The sequence below is a fragment of the Hemitrygon akajei genome, chromosome 14, assembly GCF_048418815.1.
Source record: "Hemitrygon akajei chromosome 14, sHemAka1.3, whole genome shotgun sequence".
In the NCBI taxonomy this organism is placed as follows: Eukaryota; Metazoa; Chordata; class Chondrichthyes; order Myliobatiformes; family Dasyatidae; genus Hemitrygon; species Hemitrygon akajei.
Genome location: NC_133137.1, coordinates 63,936,336 through 63,962,629, shown reverse-complemented (window position 1 = coordinate 63,962,629; position 26,294 = coordinate 63,936,336). Strand labels below are relative to the sequence as shown.

Genomic DNA, 26,294 nt, shown 5'->3' with positions numbered 1-26,294 from the left:
TTCTCCAATGTAAGCACATGCTTTCATAGATACAGGGCCCAAAACTGCTCACAATACTCTCAATGCAGTCTGATCAATGCCCTATAAAACCTCAAAATTACATCCTTGCTTTTAAATTCTAGGCCTTTTCAAAGTAAATATATTATCAAAATACATATATGTCACTATATACAACCCTGAGATTCATTTTCTTGTGGGAATACTCAAGAAAATTTTCTCCCTGTTTAGAAAATAAACTATGCTTTTATTCCTTCTACCAAAGTGTATGACTGTACACTTCCCTATACTGTTTTCTATCTGCCGTAACTTTGTCCATTCTCCAAATCTGTCGAAGTCCTTCTAAACACTGCCTGCCCCTCTACCTATCTTTGTATTATTTACAAACTTGGCCACGAAGCCATCTGATCGATCATCCAGATCATATAATGCAAAAAGAAGCATTCCCACTGTGGAACAGCACTAGTCACCAGAAAAAAAGACAAAGGATTGGTTGATAGCTGGAAGGATATTGGATGGTGGGACCTCAAGAGATGGGGCATAGGGTGGTCAAACACATGATAATGCTGGGATAAATAAGTCCTAGCTCAGGCCCAAAATCCTTGTCTTGTCCGGGGCCTTGTCATGTCCAGTGTCCTTTCTCCCTCACTTCCCTTGCTTCCTTCTCTTGCCTAGTCTGGTTCCTGGTAGTTCAGTGTCTGTGTCTTGCATTGCCCTCCATATGACACTCATGGTCCCAGAACACATCTTAAACTGTCAAGAAAGCTCACCAGCACCTCTACTTTCCGAGAAGGCTGCAGAGAGCTGGACTTTGCACATGCATATTCACGTCATCCTGAAAATGTGCAGTAGAGAGCATCCTAACAAGCTGTGTCACTGCTTAGTGTGACAACTGCACTGCAGCAGGCATGAAGGCTGTACAGAAAGGCTCAAAACTGGACACCATATCACTGGCAAGGGCATCTATACAGAAAGGTGCCGGAAAAGGGCCAGTAATATCATGAAGGATCCCACCCACCCTGCTTATGGACAGCCTGCCCCACTCTCATCAGGGAGGAGGCTATGTAGCATCCACGCCAGGACCACCAGACTCAAAAACTTCTGCCAAGCAGTGAGGCTGATCAGCACTAACTCCACCCCTACTTTATTATTTCCCATCAGTCACTTAGTGTCACTTTATGGACATACAATCAATCTATGTATACAAAATATCTTATATATTTATATTGTGTATTTTATTATTATTTGTTCTCTATTGTTGGTGTTTTTTTGGTTCTACATCAGATCTTGAGCATCAACTATTTTGTTCTCCTTACACTTGTGTACCGGAAATGACATTAAACAATTTTGAATCTTGAATGTATTTCTTCAAACAGTAAATTGTGTTGGATATTTGCACTTTGACACAGGTTTGGTAGTTTAGTGACTGTTTAGGAACAATGGATATGCCTGTAAAGCTCAGCATAGCCTGTGGGACAACCCAAGCTACTTCACAACCAGATATCATTCAACACTTCAGGCGTCCTTAACAGATCTGAAGGTACGGTTTAATAACCAGCATCTAGAAAGATGGGGATCGTATCCAGCGGAGACCCAATCTGGAGCATTCAGGCTGATGAATATGGGGAGAGGGAAGAGACTGGCCCAGACAAATTAGCAGAAACAGCAGACCCTTTCTGACATGGATAACTGTGATGCCCTCAACATTGCATGCTTCACCTGGACTTTTTGTCCACATATCTGAAATATAACTATAACTATAAATATAACTAAATATAAATCTGCTTGTCCCCATGGCATTCTTGTCAATAAATCAAGAAAGTTGTCTGGAAACAGCATGCCTTGCAATCAGTTTTCTGTGTCCTTCCACATATCTTGATTACACAAAGTTAAAAGACCTTGACAGACATTAGCTACAAGTCTACAAGGAAGTGTTGCCAGCAAATAATATTTGACCCTAATTACAATTAGTGTAACTTAACACTGTAACATTGCGATTCCTTGCACCAAAACAAATCTGCTCTCTCTTTCTTCCTTAATCTCCCATAACTTCAGCAAAGTCAGAGCGTTTTGCTCAGATATGAGTTCTGACACTGAGGTGACTTTATTCATGAAAGCCCCCTCAGATTTTTCTTGCTGAGTGGAGGCTCATTAACAGATTGCTACCCAGCAGAATTTTATGATCTAATTCAGTCCAGCCTTTGTTTCATGAAAGCACACTAATCAGAACGGAGTTGCCATTCTTCTAATTGTGAATAGATCACTCATTCTATTTTTTGCCACAAACATAATTATCTCAACCTGGATAGGCAGCTCTTTGTTAATTAATATAGTCAAACTGAGGTATTTTGGGAAGCATATTTCTCCTTAAATAAGCAAGCAAGAAATCTAAAGTAAAGACAACTTTTGTACTGTTGGCAAATCTTTTATATTGATTACTTTTGGACTAACATAACATTCGATTAGCACCACTAACTGATGGTAAAACAAGCCTTTCGACTATGACTGAGGATGAGGAAACCTGTTCTCTCGTTAGCTGATGTCTGTGCACGTTTTCAAAGTGGAACTGCAGTGCAGTGGTCTGGAATAAAATTTAGTTCCCCCTCTCCACCCCACATAAGGTGAGGCCTGCGCGGTCTTTGTCCTGTGCAATACACTAGGTGGTGCAGTTACCAAGAGAGCACTCGGGGAACTCAAATCCTGGCATTTTCGCCTGTGGTTCATTACAAAAATATATGGGATATTTTGTTTTAAAAAGGATAGAAACTATAACTGAAATAGTTTGCCGTAGTGAAGTGACAAGGTTAACTTTCTTTCACAAAAAGTGACAATTCATAGTTAAGTATACCCGTTCAGGGCAGCAACCGAAGCGAAAGAACAATGACACTGAATCGGAATCGCAAAGCGTAGGTATTTGTCTCATGTGGAGAGAACGCTACATACCTCAATGTCTACTTTCTTTAAAGCAAAGAAATATATCAGTTACCTGTTAATATTTTACAGGTGTTGTTAGTAGTTAGGAATTAGTAACTTATCAATAAATGCTTCAGTAATGTCATGGTGTTGATGTTGAGACGGTGTAAGAGTTGTTATAGATAACGTTAAACGACAGCATAAAACGCCTGTGAAAAGCTGCAATAAAAAAACAGGTGTAATTTGGGAGAGTCCAGATATTGAGATAAAGGGATTGTTTTTATTCTACCAGTTTTCATATGCATACACAATTTTATAGATTAAGGTGAGATTGAAAGAAAACTTCCCGGGAGCAAATGACTGAATTCTCACATTTCCTCAAAAACTGAAGAGACGTTTTAAACCCACGTCTCTGAACTGGAGATAAGCGCCAGAGACAATTGTGGTGAATTGCCTCCTGGCACCGTCCCCTAGATTGTACACGCTGACCACGTTCCCACGGAGCGAGGGCTCGATTTCTCCGCTCTGCTGAAGTAATGGGGGCCGATGAAATCTTCGTTGTGAGCCCCCCCACCCAACAACACACACACACACACACACACACACACACACACACACACACACACACACTTATCGTGATCTGGCGCTCTAGTGTAATTCGTGCAGTAGTCTAAACAGTTAATTTGGAAATACAGTTAAGACAACCTATCGAGATGGGAAGATTTTGATTTACAGGAAAGGCAGCCACGGAAAGGGGCACAAGTCAGCCTGGAGTTTGACATTATAAACAAAGTGGAGGGGATGTGGAGCTGAGTCCTCGTCGGCAGTGTCACTCATAAATACCGAAGGCGGGTATACATTGGATGGACGAGGGTGAGGGTGAGGGTGTGCTCTGGTGAACTGGGGACGGGGAAAGGTTTCTCTCCCGCCGGGAGTCCGACGTGATTCTTCCTCGTTGTTGAGGAACGTCAACTTCACGTCATCGCAGGGGATGGTGAGGGGCTGAGCTATTTTAAATGCTGTGATTGTAGAGTCCCTGCCCATCTGTCTGTGTCTATGTGGGAGAGAGAGAGGGAGCGGAGGTGCGGAGCCGGGCTGCGAGATTTAACAGGCGGGGGCTGATCAGGGAAATGCGAGGTGGTCCGCTGGCTGATCAGAAAAAGACTCGACTTGGCCCTAGTCGTTCCTGAGGAGGGAGGAGATCGCCCCCGACCCAAGATGACTCTTGTGCCGGAGGAAAACATCGACGAGTCGGTGGCGTTGGCCGCGCTTTCTCAGGGTAACTGCGACCCCGAGCTGTTGGGGCAAGAATGCTGCGAGAGGGCGCTCATCAACATCTCAGGGCTGAGGTTCGAGACGCAGCTTCGGACCCTCGCCCAGTTCCCCGACACCTTGCTGGGCGACCCGCGAAAGAGGATGCGCTACTTCGACCCTCTTCGAAACGAATATTTCTTCGACAGGAATCGCCCCAGCTTCGACGCCATCCTCTACTTCTACCAGTCGGGAGGGAGGCTGAGAAGACCCGCTAACGTGCCCGTCGACATTTTCATGGAGGAGATTAAATTCTACGAGATGGGTGAGGAGGCCATCGAAAATTTCCGAGAGGAGGAAGGTTTTATCAAAGAAGAAGAACGCATTTTGCCCACCAACGAGTACCAGCGTCAAGTTTGGCTTCTGTTCGAATACCCGGAGAGTTCGGGGTCCGCCAAGGGGATTGCCATAGTCTCCGTCCTTGTCATTCTCATCTCCATCATTATTTTCTGCCTGGAGACCCTGCCTGAATTCAGAGAAGATGCCCGCCTGGAACCGAGGAGAATCGTTGTCAATGGCACTGACACCTTGGGGGCGAACATGTTCACCGACCCTTTCTTCATCATCGAGACTCTCTGCATTGTTTGGTTTTCTTTCGAACTGTTGGTGAGATTTTTCTCTTGCCCCAGTAAATCCACCTTCTCCAAGAATATCATGAACATTATTGACATTGTAGCTATCATCCCGTACTTCATCACCCTGTTTACCGAGTTAGTATATCATCAAAGCAACGGGCAACAGACGATGTCCTTGGCAATCCTCAGGGTCATCCGCCTGGTTCGAGTGTTCCGAATCTTCAAGCTATCTAGGCACTCCAAGGGGCTTCAGATTTTGGGGAAAACCCTGCAAGCCAGTCTGAGGGAGCTGGGTCTGCTCATGTTCTTCCTCTTCATCGGGGTCATCCTGTTTTCCAGCGCCGTCTACTTCGCCGAGACGGACGACCCGGACTCCAGTTTCTCCAGCATCCCGGACGCGTTCTGGTGGGCAGTAGTTACCATGACGACGGTGGGTTATGGAGACATGCATCCCGTCACCATCGGAGGCAAGATTGTGGGATCCCTGTGCGCCATCGCCGGCGTCCTGACCATCGCGCTGCCCGTGCCCGTCATTGTGTCCAACTTCAACTACTTCTACCACCGGGAGAACGAGCACGAAGACCAGGCTGAGTACATGCACATTAGCAGCGGGCAGCAGGCACATTCCCTCGGCCAACTCAAGGTCAGCAACCAGTCCCTCAACAAAAGCGAGGCGGAGGATAACGTGGACGCACTGATCATGGACCATCAGTACCCGGACTACACTCCTATCAAACAGAGACCGTCAGACAACCAAACCAGGAAAATATTCACTGATGTATGATCAAAGGCAGGAGACAGCGGGGGGAACGGGGGCTAAATACTTACTGAGAAACTCTCCATCCAGTGCTTTAAGTCACGTTAAAAAGAAACATTTTCTGACGTTCAGTCTCAGCAACACATGGAAGACTGAAAAAATGTACAAATGATCAAGGAGGAGGGACGCATCAGATCGCTCAACAGATTTTCTTTAGCTTTGCAATCAAAATGTTAAATTTTCGATATTTTCTGCAGTTTAGTCAACGAGACCACCATTTGTTTTGCTTTCGTTTTGATAATTCCGTCATTCTAGTTTACAGTTTAGTCTTCAAAGCACACTAGTTAAATTAAAGAAAAGAAACAAGTATGTGTATATGTATATATATATGTGTGTGTGTATATACATATATGTGTATATATACGTTTTTAATCAGTCCAGCATTTCGTGGGTTTGGGGATCCAGACAGGGACTGTGTATTTCCATGGAGATGGGAATTCAGATCCCACGCCCTCCCTCCACCACCTCAGCGGGAAAATGTCTGACCTGAATGGGGAGAAAACAAAGCTACAGGATTTTCAAATCAGTAAGAAAATGTTTGCACAGAAAGCGGAGTGGGCGGAAGGGAGGAATTAACCAGCAATCAAACATCGAGAGAGAGTGAGAGAGAGAGAGAGAGTGAGAGAGAGAGAGAGAGAGAGAGAGGGAGAGAGAGAGAGAGAGAGAGAGAGAGAGAGAGAGGGAGGAACAAAATAATGCGAAGATTACAAATCGAAGAACAGCTGTTGCTGTAATGCCAGAAATGAATATCCAAACAGCATCGACTCTACCATAAAACTGACACTAATTATTCTGCTGTTCGGTCAAAGCAATTTCCGATATGATACACTGGATATATTTGATGTGCCATTGTCCTGCTTCTCTCGAGGTGGGGGAGGATTAAGCAAAAACCCTTTCCTCAATCATCGACGTAGTGTATTATTTGTAATATCATTTGTGATGAGAGGACGGTCGATACCTTAAACAATTATGACTGTTGATTGCATTCGTGCCATTATTTTGTTCCACTTTATGATTCCAGTTGCTACCCAGCCCTACCCCTCCTAACGTGAACGTCTGGAAGTGCCTGCTTGAGAAAGAGACAAAACAAGGGACACGTGTGAGAGCAGGCTGAGGCGGTCTGGCTGCAGCAACGCGCTGCTGACGGCGGCGATGCGCCGACTAACCAGCACCTCCCTGTGGGACAATCTCGTCAGCGTCGTCGGTTGTCACGGCAACATTCTGGCCCGCTCTCTCGCCCGACGGCCGGAGGTGACACGCCTCACTCAAAAAGTAAAGCATCTTTATAGAATGACTCAATTACTGCTTTATTTGCATCGACATTCTACAAAGCCCCCAAACTCTCTGCCTTGTGGAGATATTGTTTCACTGCAAACATTAGATCTAATTCTCTGTACCAGTGGCCGGCTCAGCCGTGCTACAATTTACCCCAACTCAATGGAATTTGTTTCTACCAGCAGAAATGTGGGTTGAAGTGTCCAAAGCAAACGTGAGTGACTAGTCACCATTTTCAGCTGTAAATTGTCCTGTACAGTCATTAGAGATGATTTTCAATTTTGACTTTAAACCCAGATCAGGATCCTTGTTCCCAAATTCTTCCCCCACGACAGCGAACAGCCACACGACCTGGAACTGTGGCAGCGGATTTCAGTCAAACTCCTGATCGAAGGATTAATGTGAAATTGAGTGAAGTCAGCCTGGTGCTTGGAGTTAGGTCGCTCCCTGGTCTCTGAGATGCCGCCCTCGTCGCATGGAAATCCCAAATCAAAAAGAGCGCAAATTCTCACTGGAGTTAGTAACTCAAGTCCCTCGGGTAAAGGGCGAATGACTTTTCTTTGATTATTTCAAGACTTGTGCACACACAATGGGGAACTTGAAGCAATTGCCGAAATTCCTTTGCGGGACTCTCACTGATCACCGGACATGACCCAGTGGGACACTTGACCCGCTTGGAATTGCCAAGTCCGTTATGCAGGCCTCGCGGATCTGAAGGCGAGGACTAATGTAGCCAAATCTCCTTGCAGGCCACACAGAGAACGTGCAAGGTTTACCACTAATCGCGAAAACCAAGATTCACAAAATAGACAGGAATGTTTACGACATCAAAATTGCCAGTTCGTGACGGCACGGTGTGAAAGGTGAGTGTTATCGTTAATGGTTATAATTACAATGGAAGTATCACTTGTTTCTTTACACATAGAGATTTATATAATTATAGATCATCAACCTCACTCAGTATGCAATTTCGCCACAAGGAAATATATTTGGCATTTCTGCGTGCTGTTGCATTACGAGATTTTGTTGGCACAGCTTAGCATTTGTTTAAATTTTGCTTATATATTTTTCTACAATTCTTTTTGAAAGGTAACGTTTCTAAATGTTCCAATCCCTTGAAATGTAACCAAACCGAGATTTCTCTCTTACCAATGCGAGATGGAATTAGGGCAACGAGCAACACCCGACTGTGATTGTAAATTTTGGAGTGCTTTTATAGGGGATGATGGATAACCTTTTGTCCTTTGAGGGATGTAAATGTCAAGCATTCCCCGCCTGCAGTTATTCCCACTGACGACATTGCTAACAATACCCGATCTATGTATATATGTGACTGCTCAAATGGATGGAGAAGATTCCATTGCACGATGGGAAGAAAAACTGGGGGTCCTCCTATCCTTCGCATCATTCCTTAACCAACCCACGCACACAAAAAAGATCAGTATCCTGTTCTACATAATTGCCATGAGGAATTCAGCAAGCCAGGCAGCATCTGTGGAGAGGAATTAAGTTTACTCCCCTCCATAGATGCTGCCTGACATACTGAGTTCCTAGCATTTTTCTGTGTCACTGGAGATTCCAGCATCTGTGGAATCTCCTGTGTCTACATAATTGCCAGCCAATTTGCCCATGTAAAGGGTGTATAGATTTTTGCAAGAAATCCATTGATTTTGAAACATAGTGAATTCTGAGGATGTGAATATGTGCTATACTATATATGTGCAATTTATTTTTTTGTCATACTTTTTGGTAACTTCAATATGTAGGCATTGCAGTTACAGTTGCTCAGATATCACTGCCCTGATAGGTGGAGCATATTGTAATATTTGGATGAAGGCTTTACAGAATCATTGCAGTGTCAAAAGGGATCATTCAACCCATCAATTCTGTTTTTTACTTGCCAGTGAAACTTATTTTTTTCTCCCTGTTTCTTATCCAATTTATTTTTAAAAGTAGCAATCGAGTATGGTGCCATAACTCTTCTGTAATTCTGAATGCTAATGTTAATATATGCAGACAGCTCGACAAGGCTATTATATAAGCAGGTTAACTATTCTGGTAACTTGGAACTTGTGAGAGATGAGTGGAGGCTTTAAAAACTTCTGACACAGAGCCTATCATTGAAATCCTAGAAAATGAGTTGAATGTGTAGCATTAATTTTCTACCTGGTTTATGTTTTGAAAATGCTGGAATTAGTTAATCAAATGATAGACTAAGCATGTTCTCAAGGTTTAAACTCTTGTTACATCCTGTGCAAAGGAGCAATTGTTTAGGTTAAAATGTCACCCTTGCAGACATTTTATAAGTACAGGAGAACAGTAGAATTAGGGCATTATGTTGTATTATTGCTGGTTCACCTAGAGGAGTCAGTATAAGCAAGGAATTTGATGTTGCTGCTGTTTTACAGGTAAAATGGGATCTCTATGGCTGAATAAGTTGCGGTAACATATTTTTGCATTTAAATGAGAAAAAAGGAATGATCTCTCTGAATGGTGAAAGGATTCAATTTAAGTATAAAAGCATAAAGCAAAATTGTAAAATTTCTCATCCATCTTTAGAACAGCATTTGCAGATTACAAGAATGCTATTTTGGAAAATAAATCCTTATTATAAGAACTGTCATTCTCGGAATATGTATTTGGGGTAGCAAGATGCCATTGGTACGGTGAGGCCAGGAGTACGTAATATTGACAGTGACAGAGAGTTCCTATGTGTATTAAGTGTTAGGAATTCATAAGGACTAAAAATATAATCAATTTTAATAGGCGTAGTCTACACATAGCTTATTAGCAAACTGCTTCACTATGCATGTCATAATATGGCCTTCTTTATGGTTGGTGTAAAAGTATCTAGTGAAAAAAAGCTTTGGTTTCTAGTCAATCAAATTTTCCCTCATCCTGTCTCTTAAGAACAGGTGCACTTTGAGCACCTTGCCATGAAACATTGTGGATCAGCCAGTAAAACATGCATTCGTGGGCATTATTTTGAAGGAGAAAGTTCCAGATTTCCACCAAATTTTATGTAGTTAAAGATTTCCTCACATTACTTCAAATTATTGCCCATTGTTCAGATATCTTCCCGCCAGTGGTGATAGTTGTCTCCATCTCCCTCGTGAACTCCATTAATCATCTCAAGCACTTTAATTCATTTTTCAAAAATCAAGGGAATATAGTGAGAAATGTAATAATAATTCAACAGAGTAAAATTAATTCACTATCTCTTGCCTGAAGGATTTCTTTTCAGAGTTTACTTTCAATGATCTTGGTAATTATTTAAGATGCTGGGCAGTGCAAATATTTCACATGCTGTCAGAGTCAGGGAGTTTAGTGTGATGCAACATTTCATCTCTTCTTTGATTTGGACTAGTATTTTCTGATAAAGTAACTCATTCACAAAAACCTCACAAAATTTCAGGAAAAAACTTCTGAAATCAGTCATTGATGTCCTTCAATATTGATTCATAAATCACCAATTAATATATTAATGTAGTGTACCAAAATTAACCATAGAAATGAATTTAGATCTTGTATATTGAAATTATAAGTTGTTAAAGTACAATTATGGTGCAATTAGAATAAATGTTTCTAGTTCATTATATCTTAGAATGATACAGAGTAGAAAGAGTCTTTTAATTCACTCATATACTGGCTAGTTCTTTTGGTAAATGTTTTGATTAATCCAACTTTTCTTGGGCAAGCAATTAGGTAAATTCATCATTGGGTAATGCCTCTATTCCCTTTTGAAAGGACTGTTGAACCAGCTTCTACCTCCCATTCAAGCAACTCATTTCATATTGCAAATAAATGTTTTGTAATGCAACCTTTGGATCTTTTGCCAGTCATTTTAAATCTGTATCTTCTGATCACTAACATTTCCACCATTAGGATAGTTTCTCCTAATTTTATCCACTAAAATCATACAAAGTTTTGAATGCCATAGTGCAATTTTCTTTTGACCTGATGAGAAACTCAGGTTCTCTCGTCAATTCACAAAAATGAAGGTCTCCATCATTGATGTCATTTTCGCGTGCCCTGCTGCATTTCCAAAGCCTGTCAGCATTCCAATTTTGTGTTTATGAGCACAACTGAAGACAATATTCAAAAGGAGCCTAACCAAGGTTTTACAAACCCTTCCATAGTTTCCTTGTTTTTTTATGTAGTACTTCCATTCATCAAGCCTCTCTCAAATGCACTTCTAGATTTAGAGTCTTGTATGCATTCAATCTCAGGAGTTTCTTTTCCAACAACTTTTAAAACTGTCTTTCAGTCTTTTAGATAGAACACACTGTAGCCACAATGCACCAATAGCAAGGGAACTAATCATGCAGATTATCATCCAAAGTATTATACGGAGGCAATTCAGTAATTATTGCGGAGTTGTATAATGGTATTTTCTTGCGTCTTCCAGTATTGCAATGGAGGACTGACTGAAATAATATGTGCACAATGAAGACGGGCTTTTCAAGATCTTTGCTGACATTATGGTAACTGACTAGAAGTACCATAAGCAGTTTATGATAAATAAAGAACCTGTTAAGTTTCAGTACAGTCAGAGGAAATTCAAAAATAACAACAGGATGTGCTGAATGATCAAAGCAGGTCAAGTAGCTAATGTTGAACAGAAACAAGAGTTAATGTTTCAGGCCAAGGACCTTTCTCTCTCTAGAGAATTAGATCTTTAGATCTCCTTCCTCTAATCCCATTTATCTGTCCTGTAAATTTTCTTTAGATATGATATCTAAAGAATCTATCTGGTAAAATATACCAGTTACAAAATTCTACTGCAGTGCTTATTATTTGAATGCTCAGGCTGCTGAGCTGAGGGGGCGGGGTGGGGGGTGGGGGGGTGGAAACAGATCCAATGTGGTGAACTTAACCTGCATGTGGATATTTACAAATTGCACCAGCTGTGATATTGATAAATGTGTCAAAATGCAGACAGCTCATAGTGGCTGCAAGTGTGCAGGGAAGAATGATCATGACTCCAAGCAGTAGACAATGTTGATCTGAAATCAGCTGTGCCAAATTCAACCTCAATGGTTTGATCAAAACCCTCTTTAACATTGCGCAGGAGGAACACACATTCAATATCCAAATTCCATTCCTGGTGGTACTTAACAGGATCATCATTGACATCCAATTTAATTGCAAATTGAGTTCATTTGGTTAGTTCTATGTTCTACTTGAGTTTTGAAGTTTTCCACGGATCTTTAAAGTTTCCAAATCTATGGAGAAAAATGTGCTGTAGATTTTGAATATTTCTTAGAATAAAGTCTACCGCAAAGTGTACAGCATGTTGTTTTCTGTAGATGTTGTTCCAGGAAATGAATGCTTCTGGAAGCATTCTCCTCAAAGTACACCATAACTGGCAGAGTAGACAGTAGACATGAAGAACAGAACAAATTGCAAGAAGGGGAGCGAAAAAGGATGGAAAGATACGGATTAAGAAAGTATAGCCATGCAGCAAAGTGTGTGACACCTTTGTAATTCATTCGGGGCATACGTATACCCTTGCTTCAGGCACAACTAAATTCAGATCAGTGAGGATCTCATTCCCGATGGCCATCAAGCTTAATCTGTTCACGATGTTTTATGTATTTGGATTCTTCCAAGTTGAACCTTGAGATACTGCAGCGTCTTATAATTTGCCATCAATTGTTAGAAAATGGAGGTCACTGATCCTTTCTGTTGAAGGAAAGTGAAATACACTATTTTTAATTTCTTCTTGTCTGAGAGTATTGGGCAGAAGGAGCACGTGGCTCTGTGAAAATTGCAGACTTCTTCATTGTGTGGGATACTCTGAGCTGCATGCATAGATTTTTGTGAGTCTTGCATTTAAACCCTAAGATGTATTTCAGCTGGAGGGGGTTACATTCCAGAATGTCTCTCTGATGTTTGACCATAAATCCACGTTGTGCTCAGTATTCTGGCAGCAGCCATGAAATGCCTTCCACTGACCCATCTTCAGTAAGGGCTGGGAGGAGGATGCAGAGATACTTGAAGGGATGCCTACTGTTTACCTGAATGGCATATGGAATTTAATGGAGACAAATGTGAAGTTGTCCACTTTGGTATAAAGAAAGACAATAGTGATTTTTAAATGGAGGATGATTGAAAGGTTCAGAGAGACTTGTATGTCCTTAAATGCAAAGCACTGAAAATTGCTATGCAAGGACAGCAAACAATTTGGAAAATTAAATTTAAGTTGTCCTTTATTGTAAGGGGATTTGAATACAAGAGTAAAGGCAACTATATAGAACCCTGGTGAGATCACATCTGGAACATTGTGTACATATCTGGTCTCTGTACCTAAAGATGGAGTTATTTGCAATAGAGAGTGCAGTGAAGCTTCATCAGATTAATTCCCAGGAAAATGAGCTTGTCATTTGAAGACATGGTAAGTAGATATATTTTCTGGATCTTAGAAAAGTGAAGTATAATCTTACTAAAATGTACAATATTCTTACAGGTTTGATAGGGTGGAAGTGGAGATAATGTTTCCCTTTGAAAGGGTTTCTGGAGCCAAGGGATTAATCTCAAAATAATGGGTCACCCACTCAGAATTGCAGGAGAAGAGGTTTTTCTTCCAAAGGGTAAGCAACTCTTTGGAATTCTCCACTTAAGGTTGCTTTGAAGGCTGAGTTACCAAGCTTAATGAAGGCAGAGATTAATAGATATTTGACAGATGGGCAAACAAATGATATAGAGGTGGTGCAAAAGAGTGATTCCGAGGTAGAAGGTCAGCCATAATCTTACCGAACAGCAGAGCTGGTTTCGGGGGTGAAAGTCCCTCTTCCTATGAGCTACCACTACAAACTATATATAGGTTGCTGTGTGGTGATAAGGACAGTTTTATGATAATGTGGTTCCTCACCGTATTAAGAATGGTGTAGACAGATTAACCCACTGCTTATCTGCTGGAGAGCATGGGCTCTAAGACTTGTAAGGGACCTGCAACATGCTGAGTTTCTGGTAGGCTTGTCAATGCACTAAGAATTACAGTATGCGCACTGATCAGTCACCTTTTGAAAGATGCCACATTGAATCTTCATGAGTGCTTTGCAACAGCAATATTCTGTGACCTTTTCTTCTGGGGAGCTGGCACCCCACTGTTCGCAATGGCTGCATGTGCCTCAGGCCTGATAACTCTTCATGTGTAGGTCCCATATCTAAGAAATAAATATGGTGTTGGTTGGGCCTAGTTTTGTATAAGACATTGGTGAGGCCTAATTTGGAGTATTATGTGCATTTCTGGTCACCTACCTACTAGAAAGATATCACTAAGATTGGAAGAATACCGATAAAATTTAACAAGAATGTTGCCAGGACTTGAAGACCTGAGTTATAGGGAAAGGTTGAATAAGTTACGACTTTATTCCCCAGAGCGTAAGAGAATGAGGGGAGATTTGATAGAGGTATAGATAGTGTATACATAAGGGTATAGATGGAGTAAATACAAGCAGCCTTTTTTCACTGAGTTTGGGTGAGACTAGAACTAGAAGTCATTGGCTAAGGGTGAAAGCTGAAATGTTAAAGCCCAACATGAGAGGAAACTTGTTCTTTCAGAGGGTGGTGGGAGTGTGAAATGAGCTGCCATTGGAAATGGGGGATGTGGGTTCGATTTCAACATTTAAGAGAACCTCTGTTAAGTACATGGAAGGGAGGGGTTATAGAGGGCAATGGTCCAGGTGCAGGTGAATTGGACAAGGCAGAATGAACTAGATGTGCTGTAGAGCTCTATGGTATTACACAGTATTCAAGGTCTCAGGCTCTGGGCTGGGGAGGTGGGAGAGTAAAATTGAATGATTGTAGGTGTTCTTTACTCTCCTCTAGCTCTTGTTCCACTGCCCAATCAGCTGCAGTTCCAAGGTATAAGAATTAGAACAGCAACATTGGAAGTGTGGCAATATGTAGCTTCCAGATGATAAGAGACTGTGGAAAGAAAGGAGGAGAGGGATGTGAGAAAATAATAGTAATCACAGTTTCTCTGGTTTCAGCTGCACGCTTGACAATAATGTCTGTGCATTTTCGGTCATTACTGTTTTTTTCTACAGCACCATGCAAATAGCTTAGGCACACACATATACATATATATATATAGCTAGGGTGTCTCAGACTTTTACCCAGTACTTTTTTGTATTGCACTGTTCTGCTGCCTCAAAAATACAAATTTCATGACATACGTGAGTGATGATAAACCTCATTCTGATATGGGTCTCTATTGTGGACTACAGGGAGAGGGGAGTCATGGTTGGGAAAAGGGGAAACGGAGGGGAGGGGGTGGTGTGGGAAGCACCAGAGAGACATTCTGTTGTGATCAATAAACCAATTGTTTGGAATCAAATGACCTTGTCTCAGGGTTGGGCGTGTCTGCACCACTGCCACTTCCCACCCCTGGCACTCTTTCTCTGCCACCTGCCCCACACCCCTCCCATGGTGATCTGCCCTTGCCATTCCCAACATCCTTTGCTCCCACCAGATTTATAAATTTGCTCTCTGCTCCACATTGACAAATACAGTACTGCACAAAAGTCTTAGGCACCTTATCTATCTATCCATATATACACCCAAGACTTTGGCACAATACTGTATAGGAATAAACTGATGTATTCTTCCCTGTCCTCTGTTGGCTAGCTACTGCTGCTTGTGATAATGCACCACCTGTTGTGCAAGAGGGAGGTAAGAGTGTGATTATGATCTATGTGTGTATACAGGTAATTTGCCCATCATGATTAATAGTTGGTGTTATGTATACTGTAAATTTTAGTATAAGCTAAGGATGGATATCTAGCGGCACTGTCAAGTTCAATGAAGGTCTGGTGAAGTAGCTGTATGATATGTTTGTAACCTGGTAAATAATGGTTGTCAGTAGGTGAGTGAGCAGAGTGCAGTGTTTGGGACTAATGATGTTGGAGGGATACTGCAGTTGAGAATACATACTCAGTGATCTTGACCACATGTATAATGATGGAGAACCTTTTGAGGTCCTGTATCTGGGCCCTTGTAGTTTAGATGCTACAGCTATCTATATATACTTTTCTATTTAATGCTTAAACATAGAAAGTAGATCAGTACAGCACAAGAACTTTTGTCTGCACTGACCATGATGCCAATTTACCTAATCCCATCTGCCTACAAACAGCTCCTCTACTGTTTATACATTCACGTGTCTACTGAATTGTCTCTTAAACGTTGCTATCAAACCTGCTTCTACCAACCACCACCCTCAGCCCTGGCAGTGCATTCCAGGCACCTATCACTCTCTGTGTAAATCAAAAACTTGCCTCATATATTTTCTTTAAACTTTCCTCTTAAATTAAACCTACCTTCTCTAGTACTTGACATTTCCATCCTGAGATAAATTTTTAATTATCTAAGTTATATATGCCTCTCAATAGTTCTGTAAACTTGAGTCAGGTTACCAACCCCGCCCTCACCCTCCAATGCTGCAGATAAAGCAGAACAAGCTTGTTTTACCTCGATTTATAAGTAATTCACTCCAGTGCAGGCAACATCCTGGTGGACTTCTACAAGAAAGTCTTCATATCCTTCCTATTGTGTGGAAACCAGAACTGCCCAGAGCACTCCAAATCAAAATTCAACACAGAAGCAGCATTACATTTGGCATTATATATTCAATACCCCAAATGATGAAGGAAAGTACTCTTTCTTTACCTCTCTATCCACTTGGCTTGAAACTTTCAGGAAGTTCTGGGCTTTTACCCCAGGATCGTTTTGTATATCAGTGGTCGTATAGGTCCTGCCATTTACTGTATACTTGCCTCTTGCATTTCACCTCCCCAAAAGCATCATCTCACACTTTCTGGCATTAAACTCCATCTGCTGTTTCTTCAGCCAAATTTCCAAAAGGTATACATCCTGCCCTTTAACAAGCCTCCGCACTATCCACAACTCCAGTAATTTTTACATCGTCTGCAAACTTGCTAGTGAGAACACCTACATTTTCATGTTTGGAGGATCCTTCTGGAGAAACAGAATTGGTCTCCTGTACCAAACCTTCAGAATACTTGCTTGCTATTTTTAGCCATTCCTGAAAGTCTGGCAGGTCAGAATGAGTTCAAGAATGCCTTTCTCATCCGGTGAAGTTACATTGTACATCCTTTTATAAACTGCAGGCTGAAAATAATGTAGTACAAGCCTCTCTTGAAATTGGGCCCACTCTCTGGTGAGAATTGAATGAACACCGTGGTTAGTGTTGACAGAAGGCAGCAATCATATATACAAGCAGACAGCACAGAGCAAGTATGCTACCAGCATCAGAAACGAGGCATAGATTATTCACTCATAATGATCTCTCTGGCTGTTTTGATGCCACACTTCATAGCCCCCATGACACTGTGATGACCATCTGGATGATAGAATCATACTTTAGTTTTTCTTGTTATTGCAAAGCTGTTCATAATCTGTAATCAGAAAGTATGCTTGAATAAAGTAGAGAGAAATTATTGAGTGACGGGACACTACCATTTTAAAACATATTTATGTTATGTTAAGTTTCAAATATAACAAAAATACTGATGCAACAGTTTGAAATATGGATGTAATGTGCTCAAAAAACAGACAACCATTACCTCCATCACTAACTTCAATTCCCGCCACTGCCTGTAGGAATTTGTACATTCTCCCGTGACAGTGAGGGTTTCCTCTGGGTGCTCCAGTTTCCTCCCACAGTCCAGAAACGTATCGCTTGGTAGGTTAATTGGTGACTGCAACATGTCCCGTGATTAGGCTAGGGTTCAATTGGAGAGATGCTGGGCTGCATGGCTTGAAAGGCTGGTAGGGCCTGCTCCGCACTGTAATTCAATAAATTAATAAATCTGCCAAACACCTCTCAAACATGCCCTTAATAAACTTCAACCTCTAGGCTTATACCAACCTATATCTTTGATCAAATACCAGCTAACAACTATCTCAGGCTGTACTCCAATACCAGCTGACAGCAATGACAGGCCTTGCTCTAATTCCACGTGTCATCTATCTTACACCATTTTCTACTGCCAGTCACCACCAACACCAATTAAGATCCATCTCTCACTACCATTACAAAAAATGTATTCTACATTGAATGGTGAAATGAAAGACAGATTTTGCATTTTGTTATTTGTTCCTAGTTAGATAATGAAGAAAAGACAATAGCTGCACGGATATAACTATTGTACCATAAAATTTGTGTGAACTATTTTGTAATTTGTAACAATAATGTGTATTCTTAAATGTTAGAGTTTAAATTATTTTGTTGGGTATAATTAAATAATAAAGTTAGTAATTCGAGGAAAAGATTGTATTTATGGCAGTAAGACAGAATTAGATCACTGCAAATGAAAGACTGCTTAATTGTTCTTTCTTAGCTAAGGTACCCAGTCTATTCATAATTAATCTATACAGGTATAATGCATTTAAATACTGTTTCTATAGAGTGCTTTATTCCTGTGACATCGGCGCTGAATGCTGAGTGAAAACAAATCTTCATGAAAGCTGAATGCAGCCGTTCTACTTGAAGAGGGCAGCACTGGTCCAGGGACATGTCCTTAGATGCTTCTCCCTCAGGCTTCTTTATATAATGAACCCATTCAGTCTCCAGTGTCTGTATTGATTCCAGTATAATAGTGATGTGTACCAAACCTCTTACTGCTCAGCCTATGTAAACACTTTCCGCACAAACTTGAAAATGTTTGAATTGTAGGTACTCAAGCTGTGAGGTAGTTAGGCCTGGTTAAGGTGAAGACTGTGCAGATATTTTCACATAGCTATGAGATGTGACTTTGCATTAATTTGAGCATTCTTAAAGCATGAAATGAATTCCTGTGGAATTAAGCCAATTTCATAAACATGTGAGTCTTAGTAACAATAAATATTAACAAATGACAATATTACTTTTGTAGACAAGACATAGATACTTATAATAAAGAAATTAGATTATAAGATGACTGAACATTACTACTACAATAACAGATTTATGAAGTGGACTGTGAACTGAGAAGGTGCAGGAAGGTGCAAATGAGATGGCTGAAAGCTCTCCCAGGGTAATTGCAATATTGGATGGAAGGGGTGGCTATGCATACCGATCCATATTTGATAGATCAGAAGGCAGGACTGTGACAAAGAACTGGAATTTGTTAAGAAGCCAAGGGAGAATTTGCCAATTCAAGGAAGATTTTAAATTCATTGTGCAAGGATAGTGGGGAAAGCATGATGTTGATCAACTCTGCCATGGAAGGTCCCAAGCCTGGTTGCAAAAAGAGACGGCTTGGGTATGGGGAAAGCAACCTCATCCCGTAAAAACCCAGAACTACAGAAACACCAACAGAAGCTCCAAGGACCTCTTGCCTGGGAGAGGATGGATCTTCAAAGATAGACTACACCTGGGGACAACTTGAAGGACTGGCCCTGAACAGAGGACTCTGGCAAGCTGCTGTCAGTGGCCAGTGTCCCAGTACAGGTAGTCAGCTTAAGAAGAAGAATGATGTTGAACAGTGAAGTCAAGGGTGATGGATAAGCAACATGCAGGTGGGGAAGAGATACATATAGCAGCACCTTGAGTCAGAGCCAAAGTAGATTTGTCATCAAAGTATGTATATGTTGCCTTATGTCATACTACCTTGAGATTCATTTTCATGCAGACATTTACAGCAAAATAAAGAAAAACAACACAATTTATGAAAAGCTATATATAAACAAAGTCTGACAATATACAAAAGATGACAAATGGTGAAAATAAAAGTCATAAATAATGCTGAAAATGTGAGTTATAGAGTCCTTGAAAGTGAGTCAGTATGTTGCAGAATCAGTTCAGAGTTCAGGTGAGTGAAGCAGTCCATGCCAGTTCAGGATCCTGATGGTTATAGGGTAATAACTGTTCCTGAGCACGATGGCATGGGACCTAAAGCTCTTATACCTCCTACTCAGTGGTTGTAGTGAAAAGAGAACATGGCCTGGATGGTGGAGGTCTTTGATGTTGATACTGCTTTCTTGTGGTAGTGCTCCTTGTAAATGTGCTCAATGGTGGAGGTTTGCCTCTGATAGACTGGCCTGTATTTACCACATTCTGTAGACTTTTTTCCTTTTGGCCAATGGTGCTTCCAATGTTTGCGTATGGCTAGAGCAGTTTGGAAAACTGAGTCTGAAATTAATGGTTAAAGAATTAGTTTTAGAAGTAAAACAGAAATGCTTTTACATTAAATTATACAGGATTTCCTGTAATCAAATTACCTGAGGCAGTGCATGCACAAAAAATTAGAGGATGTGCAATCTCTATTTGTAATTTTGTTTGCATTTCTTTCTTAAGCCTCAAATTATTATATGGCTAGTGTAATAATAGTGAAGTCTTTCTATAAAGCTAAATGTAGTTTATAGTAATTAGCTTAAATAATATTACTCTTAAGTTCTATTTTTTAGAATTTGTGCCCTCTGGCCCTAGACTCCCCCATGATAGGAAGCATCCTCTCCATGTTCACTCTATCATGCCTTTTAATATTCAATAAGTTTCAATGAGATTCCCTCCCCCCCATTCTTCTAAACCCCAGTGAGTACAGATCTAGAGATCAATTGCTGTTCATGTGTTAAAACTTTCATTCTTGGGATCACTCTTGTGAACTTCCTCTGGATCTTCTCCAATGCCAGTACATTCTTTCTTAGATAAAGAGCCCCAAACTAATATTGCAATAAAGCCTCAGCATTATATCCTTGCTTTTGTATTCTAGTCCTTTTGAATAGAATGCTAACGTGCATTTGCTTTCCTCAACACTGACTCAACCTGAAAGGTAATCTTTAGAGAATCCTGCATGAGGACTCCCAAGTCTCTTTACATCTCTGATTTCTGAATTTTCTCACTTTTCAGAAAATAGTCCTTACAACAAAGTGCATAACCATACACTTCCCTACACTATATTGCATCTGCCACTTTGTTGCCCATCCACCTCATCTAAGTCTTTCTGCAAACTTCCTGCTCCCTCAAAACTACCTGCCTGTCCAACTACCTTTGTATCATCTGTAAACTTGGTGTACTAGGTATGATTTGTGCATCTAATACTGAGGGTATTAGAAAGGAAAAGGTTGTCAGGGGTTGGAGAAAGAAATTGAAAATAGCCATGCATCTACAAGTAATGAGCTTGTGTTATAAGGTCATTAGAAATAGGAACAGGAATAGACCTATTGATCCCTTTCTGTCATTCTGTAAGATCATGGTTGCTTTATTTTTGGTCTTAACAACACTTCCCTACTGCTTTTTTATGCCTAATGTCCTTGGAATTCAAGTGTCTGTCAGTCTGCATTGGATATGTTGAGTAACTCCACAACCACTACCCTCAGGAAAGGAGTATTCTAAAGGGTCAAAGGGAAGAAATTCCCTCTTGATTCCCCCTAATACTAGGTTTTCACTCAGCAAGAAAATTATTTCAGCCTCTACAATATCAATCTCCCTCAGAATCTCAAATGTTCTAATGATCATCTCTCCTCCTTCTATACTCCATTCAGTATAGAACCAACCTGTACAATATCATTTGTCAAGCTAACTCTTTCATTCCTGGAATTAACCTAGTTGATTTCTCTGCGCAGCTTCCAATAAGAGATGTCCTTCATTTTCTATGAAATAATGAAATTTGTCAGGATGCTGGAGCAGGGATCCAATCACAGACCCAGTACCATTCACACGGTGATATTAATTAAGTAACAAATCTTGAGGTACAAACAAAGTCGGCACCAAAGTTCAGGCAGAGATCAAAACATCCAGAGAAATCCAAAAACCACAATCGGGAAACAGGTAAAATTGATATTCAGACGGACAGAGTACAGATACGAATGCTGGAAAAGCTCAGACTGGCACAGTCTGTCAACAAACAGGTGAAAACACAGGACTAAAATACACTGAGCAATAAACAGAGAGGCAGATGATAGGTGGAGCACAATGAGATGCAGATGGCAGCAATACAGGTAATAATGAGAAACAGATGAGTGATGGAGTACTCAGTAATACAGGGGCTGGAGTAGAGCAGGAGCAGGGACAAGAGCACATGGGAATACAAAACCACAGACTATCGGCTAGGGAGAAAACACACAAAAAGACAAAGTTCAACTGGAGGTACTGACAGAAATTGTAACTGTATTTACTGTGTGTCTCACCAGTACCCTGTACCCTCGTTCATCCTCCATACCTCTTGCAATAATGTCTGATATTCCATTAGCCTTCCTCGTTACTTGCTGTACCAGAATGTTAACTTCTTGTATAGCATGCTAGGATCACCACAACCCTTTGCACTGCAACATTTTGTTTCTCATTCTGTCTTTCAAAGTGGATAATAATCTAATTTCCCCACATTACACTCTATTTGTCAAGTTCCGCCACATTCCATTTACCATTATTCTCTTGCATCTCATTATGCCACCCTCACAGCTTGCTAACCTGTCGATCTCTGAATCATCAGTAAATTTATTTGTAGAACTGTTGGTGCCTTCATCGTTTCTACATTGTTATTGATCACTGTACATAGTGACTTATATATCCAGATTCTATGTTTTATTTTGGTCAGTTTAACCTTCATCCATGTAAATACAGTCAATGGCCACTTCACCAGGTATAGGAGGAACTTAATAAAGTTCCCACTGAGTGTATTTCTGTACATTCATGGTCCTCTGCTGCTGTAGCCCATCCACTTCAAGGGTTGGCATGTTGTGCATTTGGAGGTGTTCTTCTGCATACCACTGTTATAACACGTGATTCTTTGAGTTACTGTCACCTTCTTGTCAGCTTGAACCATTCTCCTCTGACCTCTCTCATTAACAATGCATTTTCACCCACAGAATTGCTGCTCACTGGATGTTTTCTTTTTTTTTTGCACCATTCTCTGTAAAACACTAGAGACAGTTGTGTGTGAAAATCCCCAGAGATCAGCAGTTTCTGAGATACTCAATCCACCCCATCTGGCATCAACAATGATTCCATGGTCAAAGTCTCTTAGATCATATTTCTTCCCCATCCTGAAGTTTGGTTTGAACAACAACTGAACCTCTTGACCATGTCTGCATGCTTTGAGTTGCTGCCACATTGTTGGCTGATTAGATATTTGCATTAACAAGTGGGTGTACAGATGTACCTAATAGAGTGGCCCCAAGTGCGCTTTATGACCTATCCACCTCTGCCCATACCTTTCATAGAGACTACTTAACTTTGTGCATCCTGTTTGTTGCATTCACAAAGAACGCTAACAAATACGTCTAATGCAATCCCCCTTTCATAGAACCATGTTGACTCTACCTGATTGTCTTGTGGTTTTCTAAATGTCCTGCTGCTACTTCCTTAATAATGGATTTCGATATTTTCCCTATGATTGATGTTTGGCTAACTTCCCTACAATTTCCTTGAATAGTGATGTTACTTTTTTATTTTTGTAGTGCTTCTGGGACCTCTTCAGAATCCAGGGAATTCTGGTAGATTATAATCAAAGCTTCCTCTACCTTGGCAGCCATTTCCTTTCTGATGTTAGGATACAGGCTGTTAGTTTCCTGGATCATTAACCTTTAGCATCATTACTTTGCCTACTGCTGTGTCTAGTGAAAGAGAATGATCCAACTTTGTATAACCATTAGATTATCTATTACCGTAGATTCCGGACTACAGAGCGCACCTGATTAAAAGCCGCTGGCTCTAATTTTAGAAAGAAAATCAATTTTTTACTTGTACAGGCCGCACCGGATTTTAGGCCGCACCGGATTTTCGGCCGCAGGTGTCCCACGTTGTAATATGAGATATTTACACAGAAAGATATTACATGTGAGGATTTTTTAACTTTTAATTAAATCCATATGGTAACATAAACAAATACATATTGCAAATGCTTTTTTTTGAACCGTGCCTGTAACGCGGCTACTTTTAAATATACGTTGCGTATACTTTTTTACTGAACAACATTCCAATATCTCCTAACGACTGGTAAAAAATATATATACTGCAGCCTACCAGGAAAAGTTATTGATCGCCTTTAACTTAAAAGCAGCGTTCGCTCAGATCCAATGCCGCTCGCGTAATGCCGCTCGCCCCCCTCCTTCCCGTTTATCGCAAACTGGCATTTTTCCCACAAGACGCGGCGAAACCGGGTGTGACGTCATAGCATCCCGCGATGTAGTACAGAAAACAAATATAGTTAAAACACTTCTAACTTTAACTAGAAAATGAATTACTAAGCAAAAATATTATAAACTAAATAACTGCCATAAAGGCAGCACAATGCTTTTCTTCGAGTGTTTTCCATGTTGATGAGGGTGAGTACAAATGACTGATTTACAATAATTTAATTGTGAAAGTGCGCTTGATTTATCGTACAATTTCATTGGACCTCTGTGAACTACTCATCAATTTTATTGGTCTACTGTTACGAGGCAAAATGTTTTTGGCGGCATGAAAAAAATCATGCATTAGCCGCACCGTATTAAAGGCCGCAGAGTTCAAAGCTGTTCAAAATGTGGGAAAAAAGTAGCGGCTTATAATCCGACATCTACGGTAATTATGACATGATTTTAGTGTCTTTTACCACAAAGCCCAATTCAAAATCATCACTTAAGCTTTATGACATTTCACTATTTTCCTTTAATCATTTCTCAGTCTCCAAGAGACCTGTGTTTAAGGTAGCTACTCTTATTCTTTTGATATACATGTAGAAGCTCTAAGTACCTGTTTTATCTGCTAGTATACTGTATGCTCAGAGTCTGTCTTCTCTATAGTTCTTCTAGGTGTCCTTTGTTGCTCCTAAAAGTTTCTTAGTTCTCTGCCTAACCACTAAATGTCACAACATTGTATATCTTTCAATTTCATTGCTGTCCTAACTTTCTTAGCCAGCAAAAGTTAGTGCATCCTTCCTATAAAGCCTTTTGTTCACGCTGGAAGGTTCCTCTGCTAAGATTGATGAAATACATAAATATCTGCCAGTGTTGATCTGCCATATTACCCTTTACTTCATTTTCCCAGCCAATGTTTGCCAACACCATCTTTGTACCACTGTAATTCTCTTTAATTAATTTTATGATACCTAAGTGTTTGCTCTCTACTCAATTTGAAGTTCTGCCAAGCTTTAATTACTCTTTCCTTGGAAATCCATTACTGTAAGTTCATTAATTCCTCCTGTCTCATGACACAATGCCATGTCTAAACTAGTCAGGTCTCTGATTGTTTCCTCAAAGTATTGGCTCCGAGGAATCATGTGGAATCATTACCATCATTATTATGTGCTGTGTTGTATGACATGGGCGTTCATGGTCAACCATCTGTCCCTAATCTGCAAGGATCGCTGCCTGTGGGGAAGACCCATCCCATGCTGCTTGTCCCAATCCTTTCTCTATCCATGACTATGTTTATTTTTGTCATCTAGAATACCTTCTGCAAACACATCCTGAAGGCAACACTTGGTAATTTACTTTGTTCAATCTATGATGATCATTTTTACTGCAGTGTCTTCTTATAAGCTCATTGTTCCTTGAGACTTATAGAATCAGAAAGTTGAATTCTTGTTCTCCTAATCTGCCCAATTGTAGCCTTTGCATTTTATTGTTTACTTTCATCGCATTTTCCCTGTAGCTGCTACTAAATTGTGCACTTTACTTTGTTTTCTTTTTACTACCTCAGTGTACTTATGTATGGTGTGATCTGCTGAGATAGCACACACACTGAAGTTTTTCAAAGTATTTTGGTAATAAACCAATGTTAGCAATGTCACCACAGGATAACAGCATTACACAGCATGGAAACAAGCCCTTCAGACCACCGTGTCCATGCCAAAGATCGAAACCTACAGTACCGTGCAAAAGGCTTAGGCACGTATATACAGCTATACAGTGGAGAATGAGTTTGTAAATCTAGTGGGAGCAAATCTGTTGGGAATGGTGAGGGTGGAGTGCCACAGGATGGGTATGGGACAGGTGGTAGAGATGGAGTGCTAGAGGTGTGTGGAGTGGGTGCAGAGACACCAGGCAAGGTCATTTGATTCCAAACAATTGGTTTATTGATCATTATAGAATGTCTTTCTGCTCCTTCCCCTATTCTCAACCATGGTTCCCCACTCCCCGTCCTCTTCCCATTCTCCGTCCACAATAGAGGCCAATATCAGAGTCAAGTTTATCTACACTCGGGTATGTCATGAAATTTTGTTTTTTATTGCTGCAGCGGTACAGAGCAATACATAAAATTGCCACAGCACTGTGTAAAGGTCTTAGGGACCACAGCTATATAAATGTGCCTAAGACTTTTACACAGTATTGTATCTATACTAATTTCATTTCCCAGGCACTTAGTCTGTAGCCCAATATGCCCTGGCAATTCTAGTGCTCATTCAGATGTTTCTCAAATTTTTAGAGTTACCTGCTTCCATCACCTTCTCAGTCAGAGCTTTCCCGATTGCAGT

The 26,294-nt window shown here is 40.7% G+C and overlaps 2 protein-coding genes across 2 annotated transcripts in view; both read left to right on the top strand.

Moving 5' to 3' along the window:
- Positions 1–26,294, top strand: part of tprkb (Tp53rk binding protein) — a 188,015-nt gene that overhangs the window by 124,061 nt on the left and 37,660 nt on the right. The window lies entirely within an intron of this gene.
- Positions 3,652–26,294, top strand: part of LOC140738640 (potassium voltage-gated channel subfamily A member 3-like) — a 66,851-nt gene continuing 44,208 nt past the window's right edge. The window contains exon 1 of the mRNA XM_073066244.1: positions 3,652–7,751. Within this exon, the coding sequence (XP_072922345.1) occupies positions 4,129–5,580 (1,452 nt within the window). The 5' untranslated portion in view covers positions 3,652–4,128 and the 3' untranslated portion in view covers positions 5,581–7,751. The remainder of the gene's footprint in view (positions 7,752–26,294) is intronic.